This window comes from Leptosomus discolor, chromosome 4, assembly GCF_034619465.1.
Source record: "Leptosomus discolor isolate bLepDis1 chromosome 4, bLepDis1.hap2, whole genome shotgun sequence".
Lineage (NCBI taxonomy): Eukaryota > Metazoa > Chordata > Aves > Leptosomiformes > Leptosomidae > Leptosomus > Leptosomus discolor.
The window spans coordinates 19005779-19028013 of NC_141394.1; the positions used below are offsets into that span (position 1 = coordinate 19005779).

Consider the following 22235-nt stretch of genomic DNA (forward strand, 5'->3'; position numbering starts at 1 on the left):
CCTCTGAAAAAGTTAAGGCTACCTTCTAGAACTGTAGTGCTTAATGTTGACAGAGGTGATTTTTCTATGAAGCATTTCAGTGAATCACAGGAACACGTCGAATGTAGAAATTAAGCTGCTTTCTCTCCAAAAGCTTTTTCTTTGGGGGGGGGCGGGCGGGCGGGGTGAGAAGCAGACAGTGTTCTGTTTAAAATCCCTTTTAAAAAAGGGCTGAAAACACTCTTTAGAGAAGCTGCTTCTTAAAAGTTCTAGGTTGTGTTAGTGTTAAGTGAAAAGAACAGGCAAGTAAGCAAAGTTGTGTAAGATGGAGAATGGTTAGCAGTCCCTTCTATTTGAAGAAGTGTCTCTGATCCTATTGTTGGATGGGATTGAAAAAAGGCATCTCACTTCTGCCATTTTCTGTGTCAGCACCAGAGTTTGACAAGAAAAACGCAGCAGGCCCGGAAACGACTTGCTCGAGTCTGTCTGCAAAAAAGGAGAATTCCCCCAAAATACGCATCCTATAAGATGCGAATTCAGACTGAAGTTGCTGCTAGCACATGGGTTCCTTGTGAAACCTGCCTATCTAGTCTACCTGAAGCACTGCGTTAGGACGCTTTAGCATTTCCAGTATCATTAATAGCTGGAGATGGAAAAGTTCTAACAAGAGAAGCATATATGCCAAGGTGTTAAAATGCATCTCCTCCAAAAACCTTGCACAGGGATGTCATCGTGACCGATAATGAAAAGCCAGAATGTGCCCTCATATGTAGGCTTGACTTTATAAGGACTCTTGAGAGCTTCTTTTTTCCTCATGCTATTTTCATTGTCTGTGCTCCACTGCTTAGAGGTTCAAACGATTTATCATACGAATTTAAAACCAACAGAAAATACCTGCTGTTTTGCCTTCATGTCATTTGATAGGCATGCAGCATTATCCCAATAGGAGTTTAAGATGATAAAACACGAAGTGAGATGGAAGGCAGACTGAAATGGTTATATCATCATTAAACTTACAGCACCGTCGGCTGTTATGATATATTTGTGCTATGTTGTAAGCCTCAAATGAACAATTTGAAAGTAAATGAATAAAAATAGTACCATAGGCTAGAGAGATGTTCATTATCCCAGATGTTACAGATGTAGACGCTTTCACTATTCCTTTTAAAGTTGTGTGTGAGAAATAAAAACTTGCTGGATATTTTGAGAGTCATCTTCCTTCCCTTTGGTGCAGTTCAGAGCTGTTAAGAGTATGGTTTGTAATGGAGAGAACATCCAAAACTATGACTATACCTTCATACCGTGATAGAGTCACATACCACTCTGTTCTGGTGCTGAGTGTCAGTCAGAAGCCAAATAAATCCAGCTGACGTGGCACTGTCTGGATTCATGCTGTTTGCAGTAAAACTTCTATAGGTTTTGATGAGCCAAGGGAAGCAGTGCTGTCACGGTCCTGGCAGCTGGGTGTAGGGCCTCGCTTTGTTTAACTAGATACATTAGTCACTGTGGAGAACACTTTAAGATGTGTTAGTTGACGTTGTCACTGCAGTGCATTGAAAAGTATTAGCAAGGCATCTGACCGTGATCAAATATTCCTATTAAATTAAAAGCATGTTTAGGTATTCTGCTCAGCCTGTTCTTAGGTAGCTAATAATGGAGTTTCATCCTCTTGCTCTATTTTGAGGATGTCTTATTGAATCATGCATAGAGTGATGTGACTAATTTGTGGAACAGAATTCCCTGTGCATCAGCTGTTCGCTGTGGTTTTCCTGGGGGTAAGATAGGACTTTTTATGTTGAAAGACACTGATCATTGTTTTCAGCATATCAAAGAACAAATGTACTCTAGGCTTTTCTATTGAAAAAAATAATAGAACAAATGGCTTTTATCTGTATTTCCATCATTGCATAAATCTCACCAATGCTAGTGGGATTCGTAACTACATAAATGAAAGACAGTCAGACAGTCACACTGTCAATGAGATACGGAGCAAAGCAGAACAAGGCACACCAGAGAAGTAGGAGGGTTCATCTATGTAGAGCAACCTGCAAGAGTGTAACTTGGCACGCTTAGAATAAACTATTGGCACACAAAACTAAGGCTCTCCAGAATGAAGTACCTAACAGTGGCTAATGTAATGGATGTGCAAACTTACTGAATGCTGAACTTTGTTGCTGCCTAGATGGATCTTTTCACAGAAAAAAGGAGTTTGGTCTGTGCATCCATTCTGCCATAGGCACACATATGAAGTCTGTGATGGAAGACATCCAGAAGGACAGCCCAAAAGCACCTAGGCCTTGTGACTGGGAAGGAATAGATGGGACTATGGGGGTTGAGCTAGAGCTCTCAATTGTGGGCATGATGGGGGTAAGCTGAAACCAGCAAGCGCATCTTGAAGAGTAGAAAAGGGGTGAGGGAACAGTGCAAAAGGGTGAAAGAGGCAGACTTGCGGGATCCTGTGGAGATTAAGAAAGGAAAAGGAAAAGCAGCAAGCAGCATGTTTTTAAAAGTATGTAGAAATACGTGATAAGGGAGAAAATTAACAAAGAGCCGTAAAGTTAGTCCTCACACCTGATCACAAATGGTAATGTTATCACTGAGAGCAGAAGGGGAAGGAAGTTCTGGGGGTGGGCCCTTGGACAAAGACGTTAACTGGAGTAGTCTGATACAGAACACAGAATTATTTATTTCAGTGTAAGCCACGATGTTGACAAAGTTGGCATAACATAGTTAGCTTCATTCCTGTACAGTTTCTGAGAGGATTTTGTCTAAAATACTGTTTGAGTTCTGTCCAAGTTCTATTCACAGACACTTGAAAGCTGTAGACCAAAAGCAGCAGACACGCTATGTAATTGCTTTGACCCAGATTCAAATATTAGGGATTTTATTTTTTATCTTTTACTTTTCTGTTTAAAATAGTATGGGTTGTCCTCTTCATTAGTGTAACATGTGGATCAAAAGTTCAAAGCAAAGAAAGAAATTAAGAACTTACTGTGGAAGGCTTCTTTAAATGGAAAATTGTGCAAAGAATGATTTTGATCAGCCCCTTTCCCAGAATCCCACCTGTAAGTGCAGTTCTTGCACCTCTCTTGCTATACAAGCTCAAGAAACTCAGCATTGCCTCATCACACATGAGGCAGAAAGGTAGGCTTTCTGTAAGATGAAGTGACTGCTGCTGACTTTGACATATCCTTCTCATTTTACCTGGGGCTCTGCGATACTACATTTACAGTCCTACAGCCTCTTTATGGTCTGCCAGCAATTTCTTTCTTGAAAAAACAGCATACTTGGGACGTGTGCTTCTGAAAAAGCACTGTGTTGTAATCTGATATGTTTGGATAGTCTTAAGTCCACAGGGAAAAATGGCAAGTTATATTTTCATCCCAGAATATTCATAGTAAATAGAAAAATAAAAATCATATCAGTGCTAATAGAAAAGTAAAAATCTTATCAGTCCTTACTGCCCAAAGGAAGTCCATAAACAGGACTCCTGAATGTGTGCAAATAAACTTGACTTCAGAGGGACTGAAGAGGTATAGTTGAAATACACATAATTCTAATTGTAGACAAGCTACTAAGAGTACAATAGAAAAGATTGGCAGTGATTTGAAAGTATCCCTGCTGCTCTGGTAGGAAAGTGATGGCGCTACTTACAGTGATTCAGTAGAACTTCGCCATAAGCAGATAGTTCCTAGCTGAGTTGACTGAACAAGGTAAAAGGTAATTTTCTTACAGGAATGTAGGTAGGAGCATCTAAATAAAAAGAACCACTGTTGACTTCAAAACTGAGTCACCAGCGCTGATGAATTTTTGAAGAAGTTAATTTACCATCATTTAAAACTGTTTTAGAATAGTTGTTGATTCTTTCGAAAAAGACCATCTGCCCTTTCTATTTCTGCTTATAGATTTCCTAATAGATAGCCAAACAGGACTGAAAAGCCTGTGAACACCATGGAGACACTATTTTGTCAGTGTTGCCTTGTGACATATTCGTGATCTTTTTTTCTTTGCTTCCTTAACTTTTTTTTTTAACTTATTTCATTTCTGTTTGGTGTGTGTGTTCATTTCAGTGATAGTATAGCTCATCTCATAAGTTATTTAATGTTAACTTGTGAATACTACTCTGAAGCACCTAGCAGGCTTGATAACATATCAGCCACCTAGTCATTGTGCTTCCCATGTCAGCTGTAGAACGCAATAAATATATTGGAAGTACTTAGCATAAATCTGTTTCGTTGGAATGGCTATATAGTTTCACTTTGTCGAAATACCTACATGTTGGCTTTCTTTGCTGTTTAAATGCTGTTCTATCTGTTCCTAACTTCCCCTGTTTAACAGCAGACAAACCCAGGGAGCACTGAATGAATCGGATGATCCCGAAACAGGCTGTCTAACTGATAACAAGCCAACTTCTCGACACTTCTATCCTGTCGCCTTGCTGCTTGTCAGCTCACATTTGCTGGTTGTGTGGCTTATTTTAAGTCTTGCTTTGCTATTAGCCAAATACCAATAAACTTCACTTGTGTACCTTTCTTTTCTACAAACAGCAACAAACTAACTTTAGAAAAAGGAATTATGCTGTAATATTTCTACAATCTCAGACCCCAAGGATTTGTCTTTAAGATACAAATGTCTGAAATGTACTGTGTTTTCGTTATTTTTTTCTGAACTTTGAGAAGTATACTATGCATTGAGTGAGTTGAGTTGCTCTTTCTGTTCATAGTAAAGCTTTCCCACTGTAATTAGCTCAAAGAAAGCCCACTTACAATGCTGTCGCTGTATACAAAAAGATGTGGAATCCTGAATGCTTGAACCCTTCTTTCCAGAGTGATTAGTCTGACAAAAAAAAAAAAAAAATGAAAATGAATTTGCACAACACAAACTAACCCCTAGACAAATATTACAGGGAGGTGGTTTGTGCGACTTAACTTTCATTGTGTTATTTTCATTGTTACTAGCTGATGGGATCTTTTTAGTTTAACAAATTATTATTACTTTGCTACAACTAACTCTTTTCTGTCAAGTAACTAAATGGAATAGAGTGATTTCTGTTTTGTAATGAAATTAACCTGTTTGTAATTGTTGCTTTAGTTGCTTTTGCTTTCAAGACACTTTTATATTCTTTTTAACAAAGTCTTGTTTATGTCTTGATGCACCACTTGGGCACTTGTGACTTTTGTACTGTATGTGAACAAACATCCTTCCTTTATAAAGCAGAGAGGTGGATTGGGCTGTTTGAAAAGCCATTCTCTCTTTTATTTTATTTTTTTTTTTGTTGCAAAGCCGAACATACGGGAAATGAAGCAGAGATGAAACTTTCCTTCACAAATCTCTAGGGCCGGACTTAATAAAATGCCTTATGCCTAGAATCCTCATTTTTAGGGCAATGCATACTCTCACATATATAGCAAACAATTTGAAAATAAGGTATGAGAAGGTTTAAAAAGCAAATATATTTCTGGAATTAGGACAAAATGTATCATTAAATTGTTTATTTTTTTTTAACTAAACTTTAAACCTCAAGGGCAAATATATTGAGGGATGGGGGTGGGAGGTGGAAATCTTATCACCTATTTCTGAGGGCAATAACTGTACTGGGCCTGGCCTTGGATTTAATTTTGTAAGATGTATCATCACTTGTGGAAAACAAAAATGTAGAGTTGAATCTTTGTTATTTTTACTTCAACTGTTGCTGAAACTCTGCAATGAACAAATAAAGCATATTTATTTATTCTGTGTTTCATGAAGTTGTACTTTTTCCCCCCTTTCACTAGAGAAGGATGCCGCATAGAGAATGTACTGAAGAATGTCAAATGCAGAAAGTATGCATTCAACATGATACAGCTGATGGCTTTCCCAAAGTACTACAGACCTCCAGAAGGGACATATGGAAAAGCTGACACCTAAGTTTAACAAAAGTGTGATCAGGAACATACATCATGCTAATTAGTGAATATAAAAATTGCTGTTTATAACTTATTAATTGGAAATGTGTAACCAGTTGAGGTGCTATTTTTATCAGGTTTTATCATTTTAAATTAAAATAACTCCAGTTAGTCGTTATGAAATGAAATATCATGAAAGAGCAATGGACTGAATATTCTCAAAACCAAATATATTCAACTTTTCTTTGTGAAGTCGAAGCTTAGTATGACTCATCAGCCAGCTAGAATTAGTTTTTTGGGTCGTTTGATCAAAGATTAAAATGGGAAATGTCATTTGCTATAGGAACTGAGGTTAGCAATCTAGAAGGTGGCATTCTGACTCTGAACCAAAACCTGGGAGTTGATTTAAGGGGTCTCTTACTGCTGGAAATAGTGTTTTGTGGAACCAGCAGAGCACCGAGGTCTTGATCACTAGTGATTAAATCCTTCACAGACGTGTTTATGAAAGATGCTAATGTCGATACCTGGGCTAAATATAATCTTGGTAATTACATTTAGCTTCTTTACATAACCATGGTAATGTTTTGTTTTTAGTAATTACAGGCTATAATTTCAGTAATTCCATTCTGATTCCTTGTAGTTCATTTGATAGTATCGTTCTTGGCTTTCTGTACTACAGCCAAATACCACTTATTTCACTTTCACATAAATGACATTGAAATCGTGGGGATTAATTCAAGTAAGGTGACATGAATTTGACCTGTCATGTTCCCATTTACTGTAAACCTTCAAAACTAAATTTTCTTGGTGGTAGGGAAAATGAGTTGTATATGCAGGAGTTAATGTATCTTTAGGCTATAAAAAACATGTATGTTTTCATAGAGCCTAAGATAAATGTTATTATGAGTAACCTCCTGTAGTAGGACTAGTTAGCCACTGCAGCTGATTTATATCAAATTTGTGATGCTGCGTGTAGACACTTTAGGATGAACAACTATCGGCTTTAAAAATGAATGTTAATGCTGCTGCCAGCTTGTGTTAGTCCTGAAATTTGTCTTGCAAAGAACATTTGTGTTTTCTAATTGTATCTATTTATTGCTGCCTTCTGCCTCCCAGAGAGAAATACAATTAAAAAAACCCAAGTATGCACTGATTACTGACCTTTATGTGATGCATTCATTTTGAGAGAAAAAAATATCTAGAGCAGAAGTGTGAGAATTTTATTCTAATGAAACTGTACTGGGAATTTGAGCATCTGTAGGAAATTGTAATTTGCATGGATAAAGAAGTTAATGTTTGTTTGCTCCTATGGAAGTCAAAGAAATCTTGATGCATCATGAGTTATGTTTTGTTCTTTTTAACCCATTAATGCCCTTTACTGGGTGTAAATCTTAAAATGTACTAGTAAAAGCACATATTTAAGAGCCTGATTCTGCAAACTCTAATTGGGTGATTACATGGAAATTATCTATCATGTGAAAATTAAACCCACCTAGTATATTTGAAAGATCAGGCTTTGGGGCTTGTAGGAGAATATCAAGAAGAGATCCTCAATATTCATTGACTTCAGTGAAGCCAGTAATTCACCTATACAATATATTTACCTAACTAATTGGAACTTTTTTTTTTTAAGTAAATAGGTAATTTAAATCGTGGTTTGGTGCATTTGTTGTTAATTTCTGTTATGTAATGTGCTATCATGAATCACTTCTTTGTTCTTCTGGCATGTATTACGTCAACAATAGATGTCAGAAGATTTGGCATTGCATTATAGATAAGCTGAGGCAGATGAGAATATAATGATGCCTTGGTTTTTTCCTGTTGTGTACCAGCAGAAGTGGGCATTACTCATTGGGTGGGTGGACACATGCCAGAATATGTTTGGGTGTTTAGCTATAACATAGCTGATCTGTACAAAAATTTTTGTGGATTTATGGAACATAAATCTTCCTAGGAAAGTAATGTTTTGTTCTGTTAGACTGCCACACTAACCCTTGCTCTCTGCCATGTTTATTTTCAGCTTAAAACCCCCTACATCTGCAGTTTAGAAATAGTGATAAATTCCTCATGTACCTCTGAAATAGTCCCACAGATGTACAATAGAGAATGCTGGCCTTCCTACAGTAATTCTGAAATAATCTGTAAAGGTCTATGTGGGGGTGGTATTCACTGACAGATACTATGGGTTCCTGTAGTTCTTAGTCCCATGTGCATTCTGTGAAGTTCAAAGTATGAAATTCTATAGATTTTCTTCTTATCAGGAAAACAGTCTTTCAGGAGCTCGCCTCAGCATTTTAATCCCACTCAGGTTCTAAATTGCCATTGCCGCTATCATGTTACTTTTATGTTGATGATGTTTTCCACATTCAAGCCATTTTTGGAGGGAGAAAAAAAAAGCATTGGATTACTATCCTTTTTGTTTTAACAGACACTCCCAGTATGTTCTTGTGAAATTAAGTAATCTGTTATTTGTTAAAGATAAGTAAGAAAAAAACCCAAAACTCTTATCAGTGTCCTGCAGTGAAACTTCATTGGGCTTGGGCCATTACAGAACAGTAGGCTAGGTTTTGTTCTATATAAGGCTGAACTTTTCCAAGACAGTTTATTGATTGGAACATCTTTTTGTAGGTCATGAGAACCACTGTTGTGGTTCCAAGTCTCCTAGAAGAGCCTTGTTGCTTCAGTATTGAAACAGGCTCAGATGTTTTCTTGTTTGGTCGTTGCCTACTGTGGGCTGCTGCAGTCCGTATAGGCAAAGGTCTTGTCATCAAAGCGGAGTTTGCAGCTAAGCATGGGTTGAAAACTTTTCTGGTTTGCCTTTTATGAAGAAACAAAGCGCGTTTTGCTACAGGTTGATAGTTGCATTCCTATATGATTCTGTGATACTTGGAGTGTATTCACGCTTTGTAGAAGCTCCTTCAAGCCCTGTGCATTGTTTGAACGCCTAACAGGGGAATTAAATCATCGCTGAGGTCTTGCACATATCCTTGTAGTTCACTGTGAATATCGGAGGAGTAAAATTAAGCAAATGAATTCTTATGAGCAGGCTACACCATTTCTTTTGCAAAGGTTTAAGGGAAGCATACTGATTTTGGTGGCAGATTCACAGAAAATGTTCTATATCTGCTCTCTTAAAACTTTTGTAAGGTATAAACCAATCTGCTTTGAGGGAAGGGCAGTTGTCAAGGGCTAGAAGATGAACATTCAAAATATATCTGGCATCTAAAGCCACATCCTGTCTTACTCATGGAAGGTATTATTTGTAGGAATAAGGTCATCAGGATCTGCCTCGAGGAATCCTGAAATAAGGGCTTCTAGCTATGAATATTTGTACAATGTATGACACACTTATATGGGGGTTTTGTACCACAAACTAGGTCTCTAACTAGAGAGCTCATATAAAATGCCTAAAAAAATAATGAAAGTTAGGTTTTTTTCTCAGAGATTATTGTAATACTGTTGTAATAGTAACATGCATAGGCCTGACACTATTAAGCAGGCAGGTCTTTTTTTCTGAAGTCTTCTTTTGGGGAATTTAAAATATGTGCTTGTTCATGTTTATACTTTGGCTTTTATGGAGCAATTAGGAAACAGAAATTTTTACTTATGTTATCTGATTTTTATCTATGTGAAACTGTGTATTTTGATGAAATACTAGCAATGTATGTGTTATAAAGAACAAATAATTTGGGAGGACAGCTGAAACAAAATATTAACTGAGAAAAAGCCTTAATGAAGTCCTTTGCAACATTTGTTTTTGTACTGTCTGAATTTTGGCATAATGTAAGTGAAATAAGGAAATTAACAAACCCTTTCTGTGTCTAAATCAATCCATCCTCATGAAAATTCACTTATTTGCAGTAAATTGTAATGATATTCTAAAACATCACTAGTAATTTAGGTGTAAAGAAGTGAAATATATCATTTTTGAAGCCTGCTGTATAAGATGCCTATTAAGAGCTTCAGAAAGTAGACCCTTTTTTAAATTATTTCTAGTTTAAACACAAGTTCCAGGAAATCCTATGGTCCACTTACAAAAAGCAGAAAATGCACTGAACATCAAGCAATGCAGTAAAGGGAGAAATCACATTAAAAACCATGTGGCAAAATTACTTGCGCAAATTAATGTATGTAATCAGTTAACAGTCTTAAACGTGTCTTGTGTCAGCTGGCTATGTTGTAAACTTGAAACCATTGATATCTATATTTATGCTTTTTTTATTGTAAAGAAGTGCGCTGTACAGGCAATGCCATGAGACATGAATTTGCATCTTGCTTTTCACTTATTTGCAGCTTAAAAGCAGATGTTCACAATCTAAGTGCTTTAAAATAATTTACTGTTCTTCAAAACACAAACTTACATTGTAATTTGCATGTTAAAAAAAAATCACACAAATGCTTTTTTAAAGAAAAAAAAAAGAAAAAGAAAAAGAGGAAATTCCCAGACTTCAGTCTCTAGAACATTGCTTATTTTCCTTAGTCATGCAACACATTAACTGTTGCGTTGCCAGAGCATTCAGCTTACACTCTGCAACACTCAAACATTTATTTGTTCTTTCTGTTATAGCATCTACTGAATAAGTAGTATAACAACAATGAATTTCAGCACGATACTCATGATCCAAGATTAAAAACTTGCATTTGCTCAAGTAAACAGGAAGCTTAATACTTCAGAATACATGAAATAGAGAAAACTTGTGAACCAATGTATTCGTATTCCAAAGAGCTAAAACACGAAGCATGGGGTTTGCGTGCTGACGGAGAAAGAATTATGGTAGAAATCTGACTGTGATAATACAACGCCCTGCATCTGTGAGATTTGGACCATGCTGCTGTTACTTGGTTCTTTAACTATTGGCAGTGGTGTTTTGTACTCTTTCCACGCATGCAAAGTACTTTAAAAGTTTTAAGAGCTTCCATTTTGTTTATGAATGATCTGACTTTAAAATTTAAAAAATCCCAAGTTACTTTGGTACTTGTAGTTTTGTGTAGCTGTTCCTTGAAATGTTCCTGTCACTCACTCTGGACCACATGGGGCTATGTATAAGTAACATTAGCAGGACTTCAGTCTGTATTGTGTGTTTGTTCAGAGAAATGAAGCACAACTATAGCAATTGAACTCTTTTTATATTTCAGGATTTAGCATTTTTGTTTCATTACTGTCTGTAAGCCATGTCCATTGTACACTGTGTGTATATTTTTATTTAAATAAATGTGATGTTTATTTTTTATGTTTCTGACTTTTTTGTTTGTTGTTCATTTTTCATTTTCATTAATGGTGGTGTTGCCCAGAGGGCAGATTATGCATGATGCTGAGAGTGGGTTTCCTCCTCAAGGAATCAGTGGAAGCCCACCCACAGGTCTCATCACTGCTAGGAGCAAGTATTTAAGAAAAGCTCCAATACGGCAGCAAAAAGCCTACAATTGCTGTAGATTGATTGTTCCTAATCTTACTGCAACTTTCATCTCAGAACCAGGTGGGTCCTGTGATTTCTAATTAAAAACAAACAAACAAAATGTTCACATATACCCGTAAGGAAACCCCTTTCACATAACTACTGATCTGTAGAGAGTTATTCAGTGTAACTGAGGTGGAATCAACATCTTTCATAATGAACACTATTAAAAAGGTGATGTGGCATGCTTTGGCTGGTGTTTTGTCTTCATCATCTTAATGCTGGATGCCAGACCTTGGGAAAGAAGTAAGGGTTGCTTCTGTGGTGGTTTTTTTTGGAGCTGCTGTTCATAACTAGATCTATTGTATGATCTGTCATCACAATAAAAGGTAAGTTCTCCATGGTGGGCTGAAATGTAGAAAATAGGCCTTCTTTTGGGGTATATGATAAAATGTGGCTCACCTTCTATATTATTAGTATTATGATTAGATGCTTGTTGCATAATTTACTTTCTCTGTTGAAGTGTTAGTATGTTTACTTGGTTTACTGTGGTATACTCAGTAAGATGTTAATTACCTGCAAGGTTCCTGATAACCTTTAGAAAGCACCAGGAGCTATTATGGAAATAACTTCAAAAGCTGTTAGCATTCAGCCTAGGAATTTTGTCGCTTACTAGTAAAAGTGACAGTATTTGAAAAGTGTTTTGTCTCACTTTGCATGTGTACGGATTTTTATCTTCCCTGTCAACTGGGAACCACTTCTTTCTCATGGCAATGTGAGAGAAAAAAGTAGAAAGAACCTACAACTTTAATGAGATGATAGAGTAGTATGCTAGTAAAAATAGGTTTTCACCAATTCCCTTTCCAAAGTTACTTTGGGGCATGTTTGAGTAGAAGTATGACCTGATGTTTCTGAGCCATAGTCTGCCGTGGCTGCACTGGGCTGTCCGTTGTTGGCCCTGAGAATTCTGTACATACAGAATATATGTACACAAATGCTGCTCCTGCTAGGTGAGTCAGTGAGAGCTCTCCGGTGCACTTAGTGTTCAATCTTGTATGGATTGCAGCTTTAGTAATTCTGTGACAGCTGTTATTAAGGGAATTAAGGACAGTAAGTTTCTAGATGCAAACTGGACTGCGTGCTGCTTGCTTTGCCCAAACAAGCAGACCATGTGCATTTCTGTGTAGGCTGTCCAAGTACAGTCCTAACCCAGTACATAAATGAGAAGTACACTTCCTCTGCTGCAGGGAAGGTTTTTGGCATTGTTAGTGGAGAAGATGTAAACGGCTTCTAAATGGGATAAGAAGTTGGATTCGAAGAGTAACTGAGATTTTTTTTCATGTGTGTACACATATATGTATATACACATGCATACTATATAAACACTTGCATATTTTTTTATACACTGTATGATGGGAAAAAGCAGTTAAATAAGACAAAAATTGAACTTGTTTTATTTCTAGCAGTTGAATACAGTTTTGCTATTGGAAGTGTTGCACCAAAGATAGGTTAACATGAACAAAGCTTTAGCAGGGCCTATAGCATGCCTGGTGGCATATGTTGACTCTGATGGTAAAAGTTACTTCTGGGGAAAGAACAAAAGGAGAAAGAGAAAAGGGAAAGGGAAGTTGTTGCCCAGCGGCTCTCATTGGGGGGTGTTTCCCAGGCTGAGCCTGCCATTCCTGTCAGGAGCCCTAAGAGCTCAAGCCTTGGCTGGTTGCTCCTGCTCATAACGCTGTTGGCACTGGCCAAAGTGGGCCTTGACCAGGGCAGTTCTGCCTGCTGACATGTTGTGAAGCTTTGTGCATGGGTGTCTTCAAGCAAAGTCTACTACTGAGGGGCAGGAACAGGGGAGAAGGAAGGGGCAAATTCTGTGCCAGTGGCAATCAGTTCCCCTAAGTGCCTGCCCTAACAGTACCCGGCTGCAGGTGCCAGGCTGTGAGAATAACCACATAAGAACAAGGGGAAAATACTGTGCTGTGTTCATTTTATCTTTCCCCAGCAAAGTCCACGTGGATATCAATTTTTCATGCAAGAATAATTTGTGATTGCTGTAATTTACAGGACAAAGCAGTTTAAAGTGCTGACTTGAACAGATTTAGAACAACTGTCACACATAAGCACTGATTGCCACAGCAGAATTTGCCTCTTGGGTGACATCACTCCTTAGAGATTTTCTTTCTGTGTAAAGCTTAACATATTTTGAAACAGATAAAAGTTTAAGGTCTGATCGTGAAGTCATTATTCACAAGTGAAGGATCAGAAATGGGGCACCTCTGGTGAGAAACTAACTCCAACAACCAGATTTTGAGAAAGGATTCAGAAGCTTTCACATTCTGTATGTGCAAGGCCCCACACAAGAAGAGCTTGTTTGTGAATACTCTTTTAGTATGCTAAAAGTTGATGGCAGTTTCCTGTAAATGATCATAACAAATAGCTATCTCTCTAATGAACTTGCACACAGAAGCAAGTGTATGCCTTTAAGATGGTCTCTTTAGAAGGGGTATGCGCAGTAAAATATTCGAAAGCACCTGAATGGGGTCTGGTTTTGTTAGTAAGACATGGGTTTCCAACATGTTTGGGCACTTATCAAAGTAAAGAATACATCACATAAATAACAGCTTAATTCTATTTTCCCTGATGCCACTTAAATCAAGGTAGATTCTCAACACTTCATTTTAATTTAGTTTCTCTCTGGTATGGCGGGTAGTAAGGGAAAGGCTAGAGAAGCCCAAGTTAATGAAGTATCATAGTCTGGCTCATAGTATTTTTCAGACTTAACCAGAGTATCAGAAAATAGTGACAAGGATGTGTCAGAAGGGTGTTCATGAATTGTGTCATCTGACTTGGTTCTGTTTCCAGATGGAGACTTAAAGTCTTTGTGACAAAGATGAGACTGATGTTAATGTGTGACACACAGAGGGCTGGTTTCTAGAAGCCAAATTCTGCTGCGTGCTCTGTAATATGGCCCCTCTCAACTAGGTCTCAGTAGCCCTGAAAGAAACTTCTCAATAAATCCCAGCCTGTTACTGCTCAGTCCCATGCACAATGTTTCAGTGTTGGCAAGCAATGGGCAACCACAACACACACACACACGCACCCACTACTGTACCATGGCACCTGGATTCTCATTAAGTACAGCAGCTGGATGGCTAGATGGTTGTGTGATGGAACTCAGAATTAAGTTTATGGGATTTTTATCAAGCACCCAGCAGATAAACTGATGTAATAAAATCAGGGAGCAAAGAGATCTCTAACTAGTCAAGGACAGATATTGTAGATCCTGTCTTAACCTAAGCTCTGCCATTTTAGACTGCGGACTTTTGTCTTCACCTCATATATTCTTGGAGTTGGAATACTTTGCTGCTTCGTGACTATGGTAGCAGCTACGATGGTTAGAGAGTCCTGGTTCATCAACATAACTATGAAAAATGTCCTTGAACAAATGACAGGATTGTTTAAGAGCCGTGGCTGCTCAGCCGAGCAGGTGTCATGCACATACATTCTCATACAGGCAAAATGGTTTTGCAGAAAAACGGTCATGCTGCTTCGTACACTCTCACAGAAGCACGGGACCAAGACAGTGCTTAACTGAGAAAGTCAGAAGTGAGTGCAAGAAAGCATCAAGACAATCTTTTTTATGATTGATAAGCATTGTATCTCTGGATTTCACATCCAAATATTAAAAGACCTTTCAGAGGTTGATTGCAAGACCTAATATAAATAGAAAGTACTTGCTTGTTTAGGTAAGTTACATGTTTACACTGTTCCTCAGGAACTTTTGATCCCAACCAAGCTAATTTTCACCCTGGGGAAAAAACAAACAAACAAACAACAACAAAAAACCCAAACCAAAAAAAACCCTCACCAAATATCATTAACTAATATTAAATAGTCCTTTTTAACGGCTACCTTTACCTGCTTATGATATACCACCTCCACGCTTTGTTGAATAAGAGGGTTATTTTAAAAAAAACTTTAAATCAGGGCTTTTACTTTTTTTAATATCGATATAGGAAAAAGATGTGAGCATTTCATATAAGTGGAAAGTAGCAAATGTTAGCAGGTTTTTTTTGTGTGAATCCAGTTAGTACTTAGCTATAAAATGCTGATAAGTTAGTTTAAAAAAAAGTGAGACACCCAGTTTATATTTATGTATTCATGGGCATATTTAATGGACATCAGCAGGGAAGATGTGCTCCCACACTTTTAAAAAATCAACAGGAAAGCAGGTCACACAATGTAATTCCCTTTTGCATTAAACTTATTAAGTCAAATCAATTTTTACAAGCTCATAGGCCAGAGCTCTGGCACTTAATTCCTTTTGATCTTCCGCCTGCTAAATTCTGTTTCCCACTGTGCTACCATGCAGTTTATTTTTAACAGATAATTTGTTTGGACATCATTAAAAAGAAAATACTGTGACTGCTAGCAGTACTAAGGCACTGAAATGCCTGTCAAGTTATTAACTGTCTGCGCACACACACACATACAAAAATAACCATTTGCACAAAGGGGAATTTTAGAGTTAAGAAAAATACCCAGTTGCTCTGTTCAAGAGCACGAAGCACACTACATACCCGATACTAACTTACGCAAAGCCAGCATTGCAGATAACTCACTAATTTCTATGCTCGAAGTGCAACTTCCAGTTGCTATGGCTGTTAAGTGTCTGCAGAAAGAGACTGCTATGAAGTGACAGGTTTTGAAGGGAAGTTCTTGTGACTAAGTCAATAGATTTGTCTTGTAATTACAATGAAGCTAACTCAAAACTATTCTTTACTATGATTAGTGCCCTGAAAGACACATTTCCTAATTATGGATTCCTTTTCCAGCCAACTACTACTTCAAATTGGTATAGAGTGTCTTCTATACAAATAATGCACATCTTTGGGACTAGGGTTTTCATGCTGCTTACATTCACCTATGAAGAAAGGCTGAGAGAGTCAGGGTTGTTCAGCCTGGAGAAGGTGGCTCCGAGGAGACCTTATTACAGCCTTTCTGTGCTTAAAAGGGGCCTGTAAGAGAGATGGGGGCAATCTCTGTAGCAGGGTTTGTTGTGATAGGACAAGGAATAATGGTTTTAAAATAAAAGAGGGTAGATTCAGACTAGATCTAGGGAAGAAATTCTTTGCAATGAAGGTGATGAAACACTGGAACAGGCTGCCCAGAGAGGTGACAAAAGCCCCACCCCTGGAAACATTCAAGGGCAGGTTGGATGGAGCTTTGAGCAACCTGATCTATCTAAAGATGTCCCTGCTTGTTGCAGGAGGGTTGGACTAGATGACCTTTAAAGGTCCTTCCAACCCAAATTATTCTATGACTTTATGATTTTTCTGTGATGAGATTCATAAAATGTTTTAAATATTTCAATTATAGATCATGCTGTGATTATACTTTAGTAGATTTTTTTTTTTTAAGTTAGAAAAGTTCTGGTCCAATGCCATTTAGTGATGGGCCTACAAACAGACCTTTGTTCTCATAGGTGTGTTCCACTTGTAGCAGCCACATCGACATTTGCATCCTTGCATCATTTTGAGCACCAAGGGTTTACACATTCCCAAAGGCTGATGGATTGCATAAGGCCCTTGAGCCACTGATGTTACAGAGCCTCTGTAACGGCAGTGAACAAGATCAGGTGCCCAAACACTAATTGCTCTGCATGCCTCATTCAGGGAGGTAGGTCTGGGAGAAGGGTAGTGGCATATTAGCTGGGCCTGGAACTGTGTGGATCCAATAATCTTTGAATTTTTTTTCACAGTTTGTGATTGCACCTCCACAGATTATAAAAACCGTCATAATCTTGTGGTCTGCCAAATATCCTGACCTTTTTGTCTTGCTCTAGCTTCTCTTGGCTTCTTTTTAATTAGTGATTAATGATCTACTCAAGCAGATATGAGTTCATGTTCTCAGAAAGGATGGTATTACAAAAGGTAACCAGATACATGAGAAGTACCTTCTTTGAAAAGACGCTCTGGTGAGTCTGAATCAGAATCATCCATCTTTCAATAAAACCCAAGCTCCATCAGCAATATAAAGGATATATAAATAATAAGAGATATGACACCACTTGAATCTTCCTGTGCCTAGTTTTCCGCTGCCAGAATTTTTTATAATCTATCTTCCTGCTTTTGTCTCTTGTTTGTGTAATAACTTGGGAACCTGGGTGGAGAGCTGGGTTAGGAGAACTGTTGTACAAGCTTTGTCCTTTGAGCACTTGCAGAACTGCTCAATAGACTACTCTTTAAAAATTAACTAAATGTGGGCTCCTTGAATATTATGTACAACTCATGCTACTAGATGACACCTCCAAAGCAGGGATCAGACTCACCAAGAGAAAATTCTGCATGACAGCTTTGCTTTTGATATGCCTAGCCAATTGCAAATATAGGAGACTTCAGTAAAATGTGGGCTCTTTGAATCAGTTCAGATTTTATTACAAGGTAGGGATAATATGGCAGATTAGCCGTCTCAGAGTAGGCTACGTTAAGTAGAACACCTGCTTCTCCAAGGCCTGAAAAATTTATGATTTAAAATGAGTTTTCACGAAACTTTGTTACGAAGGCAAATTTATGATGTGAATTCCAGCGAGGGAACCAAAGCCTGGAACCCATAACAAAATTATTCTAAACATGAGCCAAAAAGATAAGAAACTACCCAGCTAATCTTCTGCAGGATAATCAAATGCAGTTCAGGAAATGTCAGGTATAATTGCCACTTACCTTCTTCAAAATGCGCATTTGTTTTATCTATCAGGTATAGAGCACATTTTGTTCTGGCTTTTGTTCCATTTCTTTAACTCGGGCTTACGTCTTGCATCTAAGGCAGGATGAACATAGATAAACTTCACATTTGTGGATGCATGCTTCATTTACCCTTTAGTACAAAATTATCTGGTCCTCCAATAAAGTTTTGAACAAACACATGCTGTAAGAATAAAGTGTGCACCCACAAATATGAAGTTAATCTATGCTTATGGAACACATATAGAACAATAAATAAAACAACAGAAAAACAAAAAATGTGCTTTGTAAATAGCATTCTCACACTATTATTTGTAACAGTACACAACCCAGGGTTTTGGTGAAATCTTTGTGTGAATTTTAAAATCGATTAATCAAGCAAATAATTGATTAATTGGAACACAAAGTATGTCACTCTTCAGTATTCTATTTTTGTCCTAAATTTATTTTTGGAAGGTATAGTTTGTTTTTTGAGGCGGAGGGTTGCAGTTGGGGGGTGACTGTATGTTTTTTCTGGTAGTCTCCATATTTTCAATTTGTGGTAGGGCTGCAGATCAGTGGCAAATTTACACCTACCATACTTCTTACTTGGGAAGAAAAAACACTTCTCATTCCATCTTAAATCAGATATTAAACAAATGAAAAAGACTTAGGAAAATTGGCTAAATCTTTCAGGAAAAGTTTAAATGTGCTGGGTGTTGGCATTTTTGATCAGCATGCTTAAAACTTAAAAACTAGAATAGCAAGCTCAGCCTTCTTGCATGGTAGTAAAGACTTTTTTTTCCACTTCAACAGTTTCCTCAATCATTTTCTCCCAGTGCACTGCTCAGTACATGACTGTTTGACAAGGAAATGTGTCATAATATCTTCTATTAATGTAATATATTATTGAAACACCAAAATGAAGATGAATAGCAATTAAGGCAACTTAAATTCTAGTTCAGCACACAGGTAGAATTGTGTTGCAACTGTTCCTATTTTAAGCAGCTGGATGTTTCTACTTTCTGCTTTGCTCTCCTAAAGCAATCCATGTCATAGGAGCTTGACCTTGGAATGGCGGCGGTATGGTAAACTCCTCTATTAGTCTCGTATTTGCTACAGCTTTTATTGGCTGATAATTTTCATCCTCTTCCACTGTCTAGAAAAGGGCATAAAGTAAAAGGCCAAAAAAGTATAAGGGGATCAGTGTAGTGTACAGTAATATATATTTTTCTTCATAACTATGTATATATATATATCTATATATATCTATATTGTGCACCAGTGGGAATATAGAGACATCACACATTTTTCTCTGTGCCTTATTCTACAGCAAATTATCATCACTGCAATGGTATATTCTTGAGGCTGAGACGTAGACTTCAGCAGTGAAAATATTACTGATCACAGTTTTCCACGTTGCTAACTATTGAGATTTTACAAATGATGCAAGATCTAACACATTGCTATCACAGTTCTGAGACTGCAATCTAAATCTAATGCTACTTTATTTTGTTTGATCAGCTGAAGGAGCTGTGATGAATTCCACTCATCAACGTATGTTTTCCACAATAAAATTAGATGTTTGCATTTTTTTCATTGATAAATTAGGTATCATTAAAAACATTTAATTTTTTAAATGATGTGGTTTGTTTAAGATGGATCCTTTCTATATTATACTTCCTTATTTTATTAGTTATATTTGTAAGTAGTCGATAAGTCATTCACTTTTCCTTGCAGAGAGTTTTATAACATTTTATTTATATCTGAACTTATCACAAGGAGCGTAAGACAAACAATAGTCCAAATAAATGGATACAGGGGGGAAGTTGTGCACTTGTTCTATGTCATGTCGAATCCTATCACAACTGATAGAAGAATATCAAAAAGCAAAGAATTTAATTTTTCATATGTATCCAGGTACCTTAGGCGAAATCACCAGTTTCCTACTGAGTCCGTAAGTGGGGAAGGTCAAAGTGAATACTTATAATCCAACCATGCCTGTCTGGAAGGAGATGGTTATTATATAGCAGTGATAAAATCAAGAAAGCATATTTGTGAAGGTATTCTACTGTTATAATTAAACTGAAACTAAACTGAAAATAGTACCATGATCAAACCACTTTCACAATAACTTGTTGCTGGACTGAACTTAAATCATATAATCAATTGAATCATTGAATTAATTATAATCTCCCTAAATACTGAAGAATTTGGTTATCTGAGTACAAAATCCCACTCAGGAAAATCAGCTTTAGTCTGTAGAGTTTCCTAGGGCTCGAGGCCAGGAGAGATGATGAACTCCTTCATGCTTTATATTATAAGAGAGGCTTCTGATTTAAACCCAAATACTTTAGTTAGGCTAAAAGACTTTACTCTTCAGAAGTACAAAATTAATTGCTTACAAAACCGAGTGATTATCACAAGTACCTTGGGCCCATGTTGTGGTATGCCATGGATCAGGTAAAATATGCCCAGATAATCCCATATAGGTGAGAGTGAGAAAAATCCCGAGGCATTGTCAATTTGTCTCAGGGAAATTTCCATTTGATCATGAATGAGACCCCATGCATGCATAAAGACTCACTAGTGGGATATGTAAGAAGCACCTGTGAGCTTTCTCAGAGCATAGGTCTTGTATGCTGTTCTTCACCAGATGTGGTTATTTTATTAAATGTTGACTACTGAATACAAACCATTTAGCATAAGAAATAGAAGCTGGAGCTTGATCATCTTTGGATAAAGGAAGGAGCACTGTGCAGCTTAGCTCAGATCAGGTTCATGTGAGGTAATCCTTAGTTTTTTTAGAGCAGGCAGTTCAAAACCAGGAAGTGGAAATACATAGTCAGGGTTTTTATGTTAAAGTGGAGACTGAGGCATGGGTTTGTGTCACCTAACTTTTGTTGTTTAATTTTAGTCTAGTTGTCATTTACATTCCCAGGAGAGAAATGGCCACACCCAGAAACCTCTTAAATCCAGCTCTTTGAAGAATATATGAACTGTCCTCTAAAGGTGCTGATCTCTGTCTAATTAGGAAGGCACTAGATGAGGATTCTGAAAAATAATTTAGATTAGACATCTACAGTCAAAGTTAGGGTGTCTGAATCCTAGCCAGAGCAGCTGCCAGCTGTCCGTGTTGTTCAGCTGCTGGGGCCGAGGGGAGGAGGAAATTGTTATCAAAAAAGCAAGGCGGAGCCTAAGATGTATTAGAATAGGTATTTTCAAGAATCCTCAAGGTATGGAAAAGCAAGATAAAAACTCTTTAAAGAAGTGAACATGAGGTTGTCTGGATAAGTCTGCATTATGTTGCCAGTCTGCAAAAATTCAATACAAAAAATCCTTTTTAATAATCAGAAAGTACTTCTTGCATTTAGCCAGCAATAACATTCACTCTGGAGTGACATTAAAAGTAAGTAAATTATGACTGTAGCCCTTAATCCATTTGCAGACAAGACAGTGATATTGAAAGTTGGCTGTTGGTCAAACTGCTTATCTACTTTAGATTTTTACTCAGTGAAGGGAAGTTTCAAGATGAAAAGTAAATAAAATACACACTTTTCAATTTCAGGTAGGGACTCTACTGGCTGCTTCTCAATGTGTGAATTCAGTAGCAAAGCATGTGCCGAGCTGTAATGCCAAGCTTTTTAACCTGTAAAGGTTAAAATCCATTGTTAATGAAAGCTACGTGGATAGCACAGCAGGTACAGCCATCAGTCAGACACTTGCCAGCCCTGTGACCCTGAGCAGCAGTGGGAGGACTGCCATTTTAAGAGGAAGAACAAACAGACACATTGCTTTAAACATCCAGGTTGTGAGTTTAAACTGTCAAATAAAGCATCAGCATGGATACTAGATACTGAATTCCTCTCCTCAGGGACCTACTTCTCTGGGTCTCAAGGAAGCATAAGAAGTTGCCTAGACTTGCACTGAAATTACAGAATATATACAGCGGTGCCAACAAGAAATTTGTTGGCAGTTTTCACATCTGCATAGCCATAAAGAGCAACGGCATTAAAATATACGGCAACAGGTCGGCTGCACCAAATCTCCACTGGCCTGCGCCCTGCCAAAATGGCTTCCTTTTGTTGAAGGAATATAAATGAGGAGAGTCAGTCTTTGGAGATTGCTGCCTGTCAGTGAAATAGTGAATATTCAGCACTTCTGTGAAAACCTTTAATGATCTCTACTTCTCAGACATTTAAATGCTAAGAACTGGAACAGCAGTGGAACAGCTATTTAAGCAGAGGGTTTTA

General features: G+C 37.5%; 1 protein-coding gene across 8 annotated transcripts in view; it reads left to right on the forward strand.

Moving 5' to 3' along the window:
- Positions 1–5886, forward strand: part of INPP4B (inositol polyphosphate-4-phosphatase type II B) — a 198709-nt gene extending 192823 nt beyond the window's left edge. For 5 of the 8 annotated variants that reach the window (XM_086464572.1, XM_086464577.1, XM_086464575.1 and 2 more), the window contains one exon: positions 5754–5886. In XM_086464572.1, the coding sequence (XP_086320698.1) occupies positions 5754–5886 (133 nt within the window). Of the gene's footprint in view, positions 1–4317; positions 4493–5753 lie in introns of those variants that run through there. The other 3 variants (XM_086464571.1, XM_086464570.1, XM_086464574.1) reach the window with 2 other exon arrangements.
- Positions 5887–22235: the final 16349 nt, after the last annotated feature.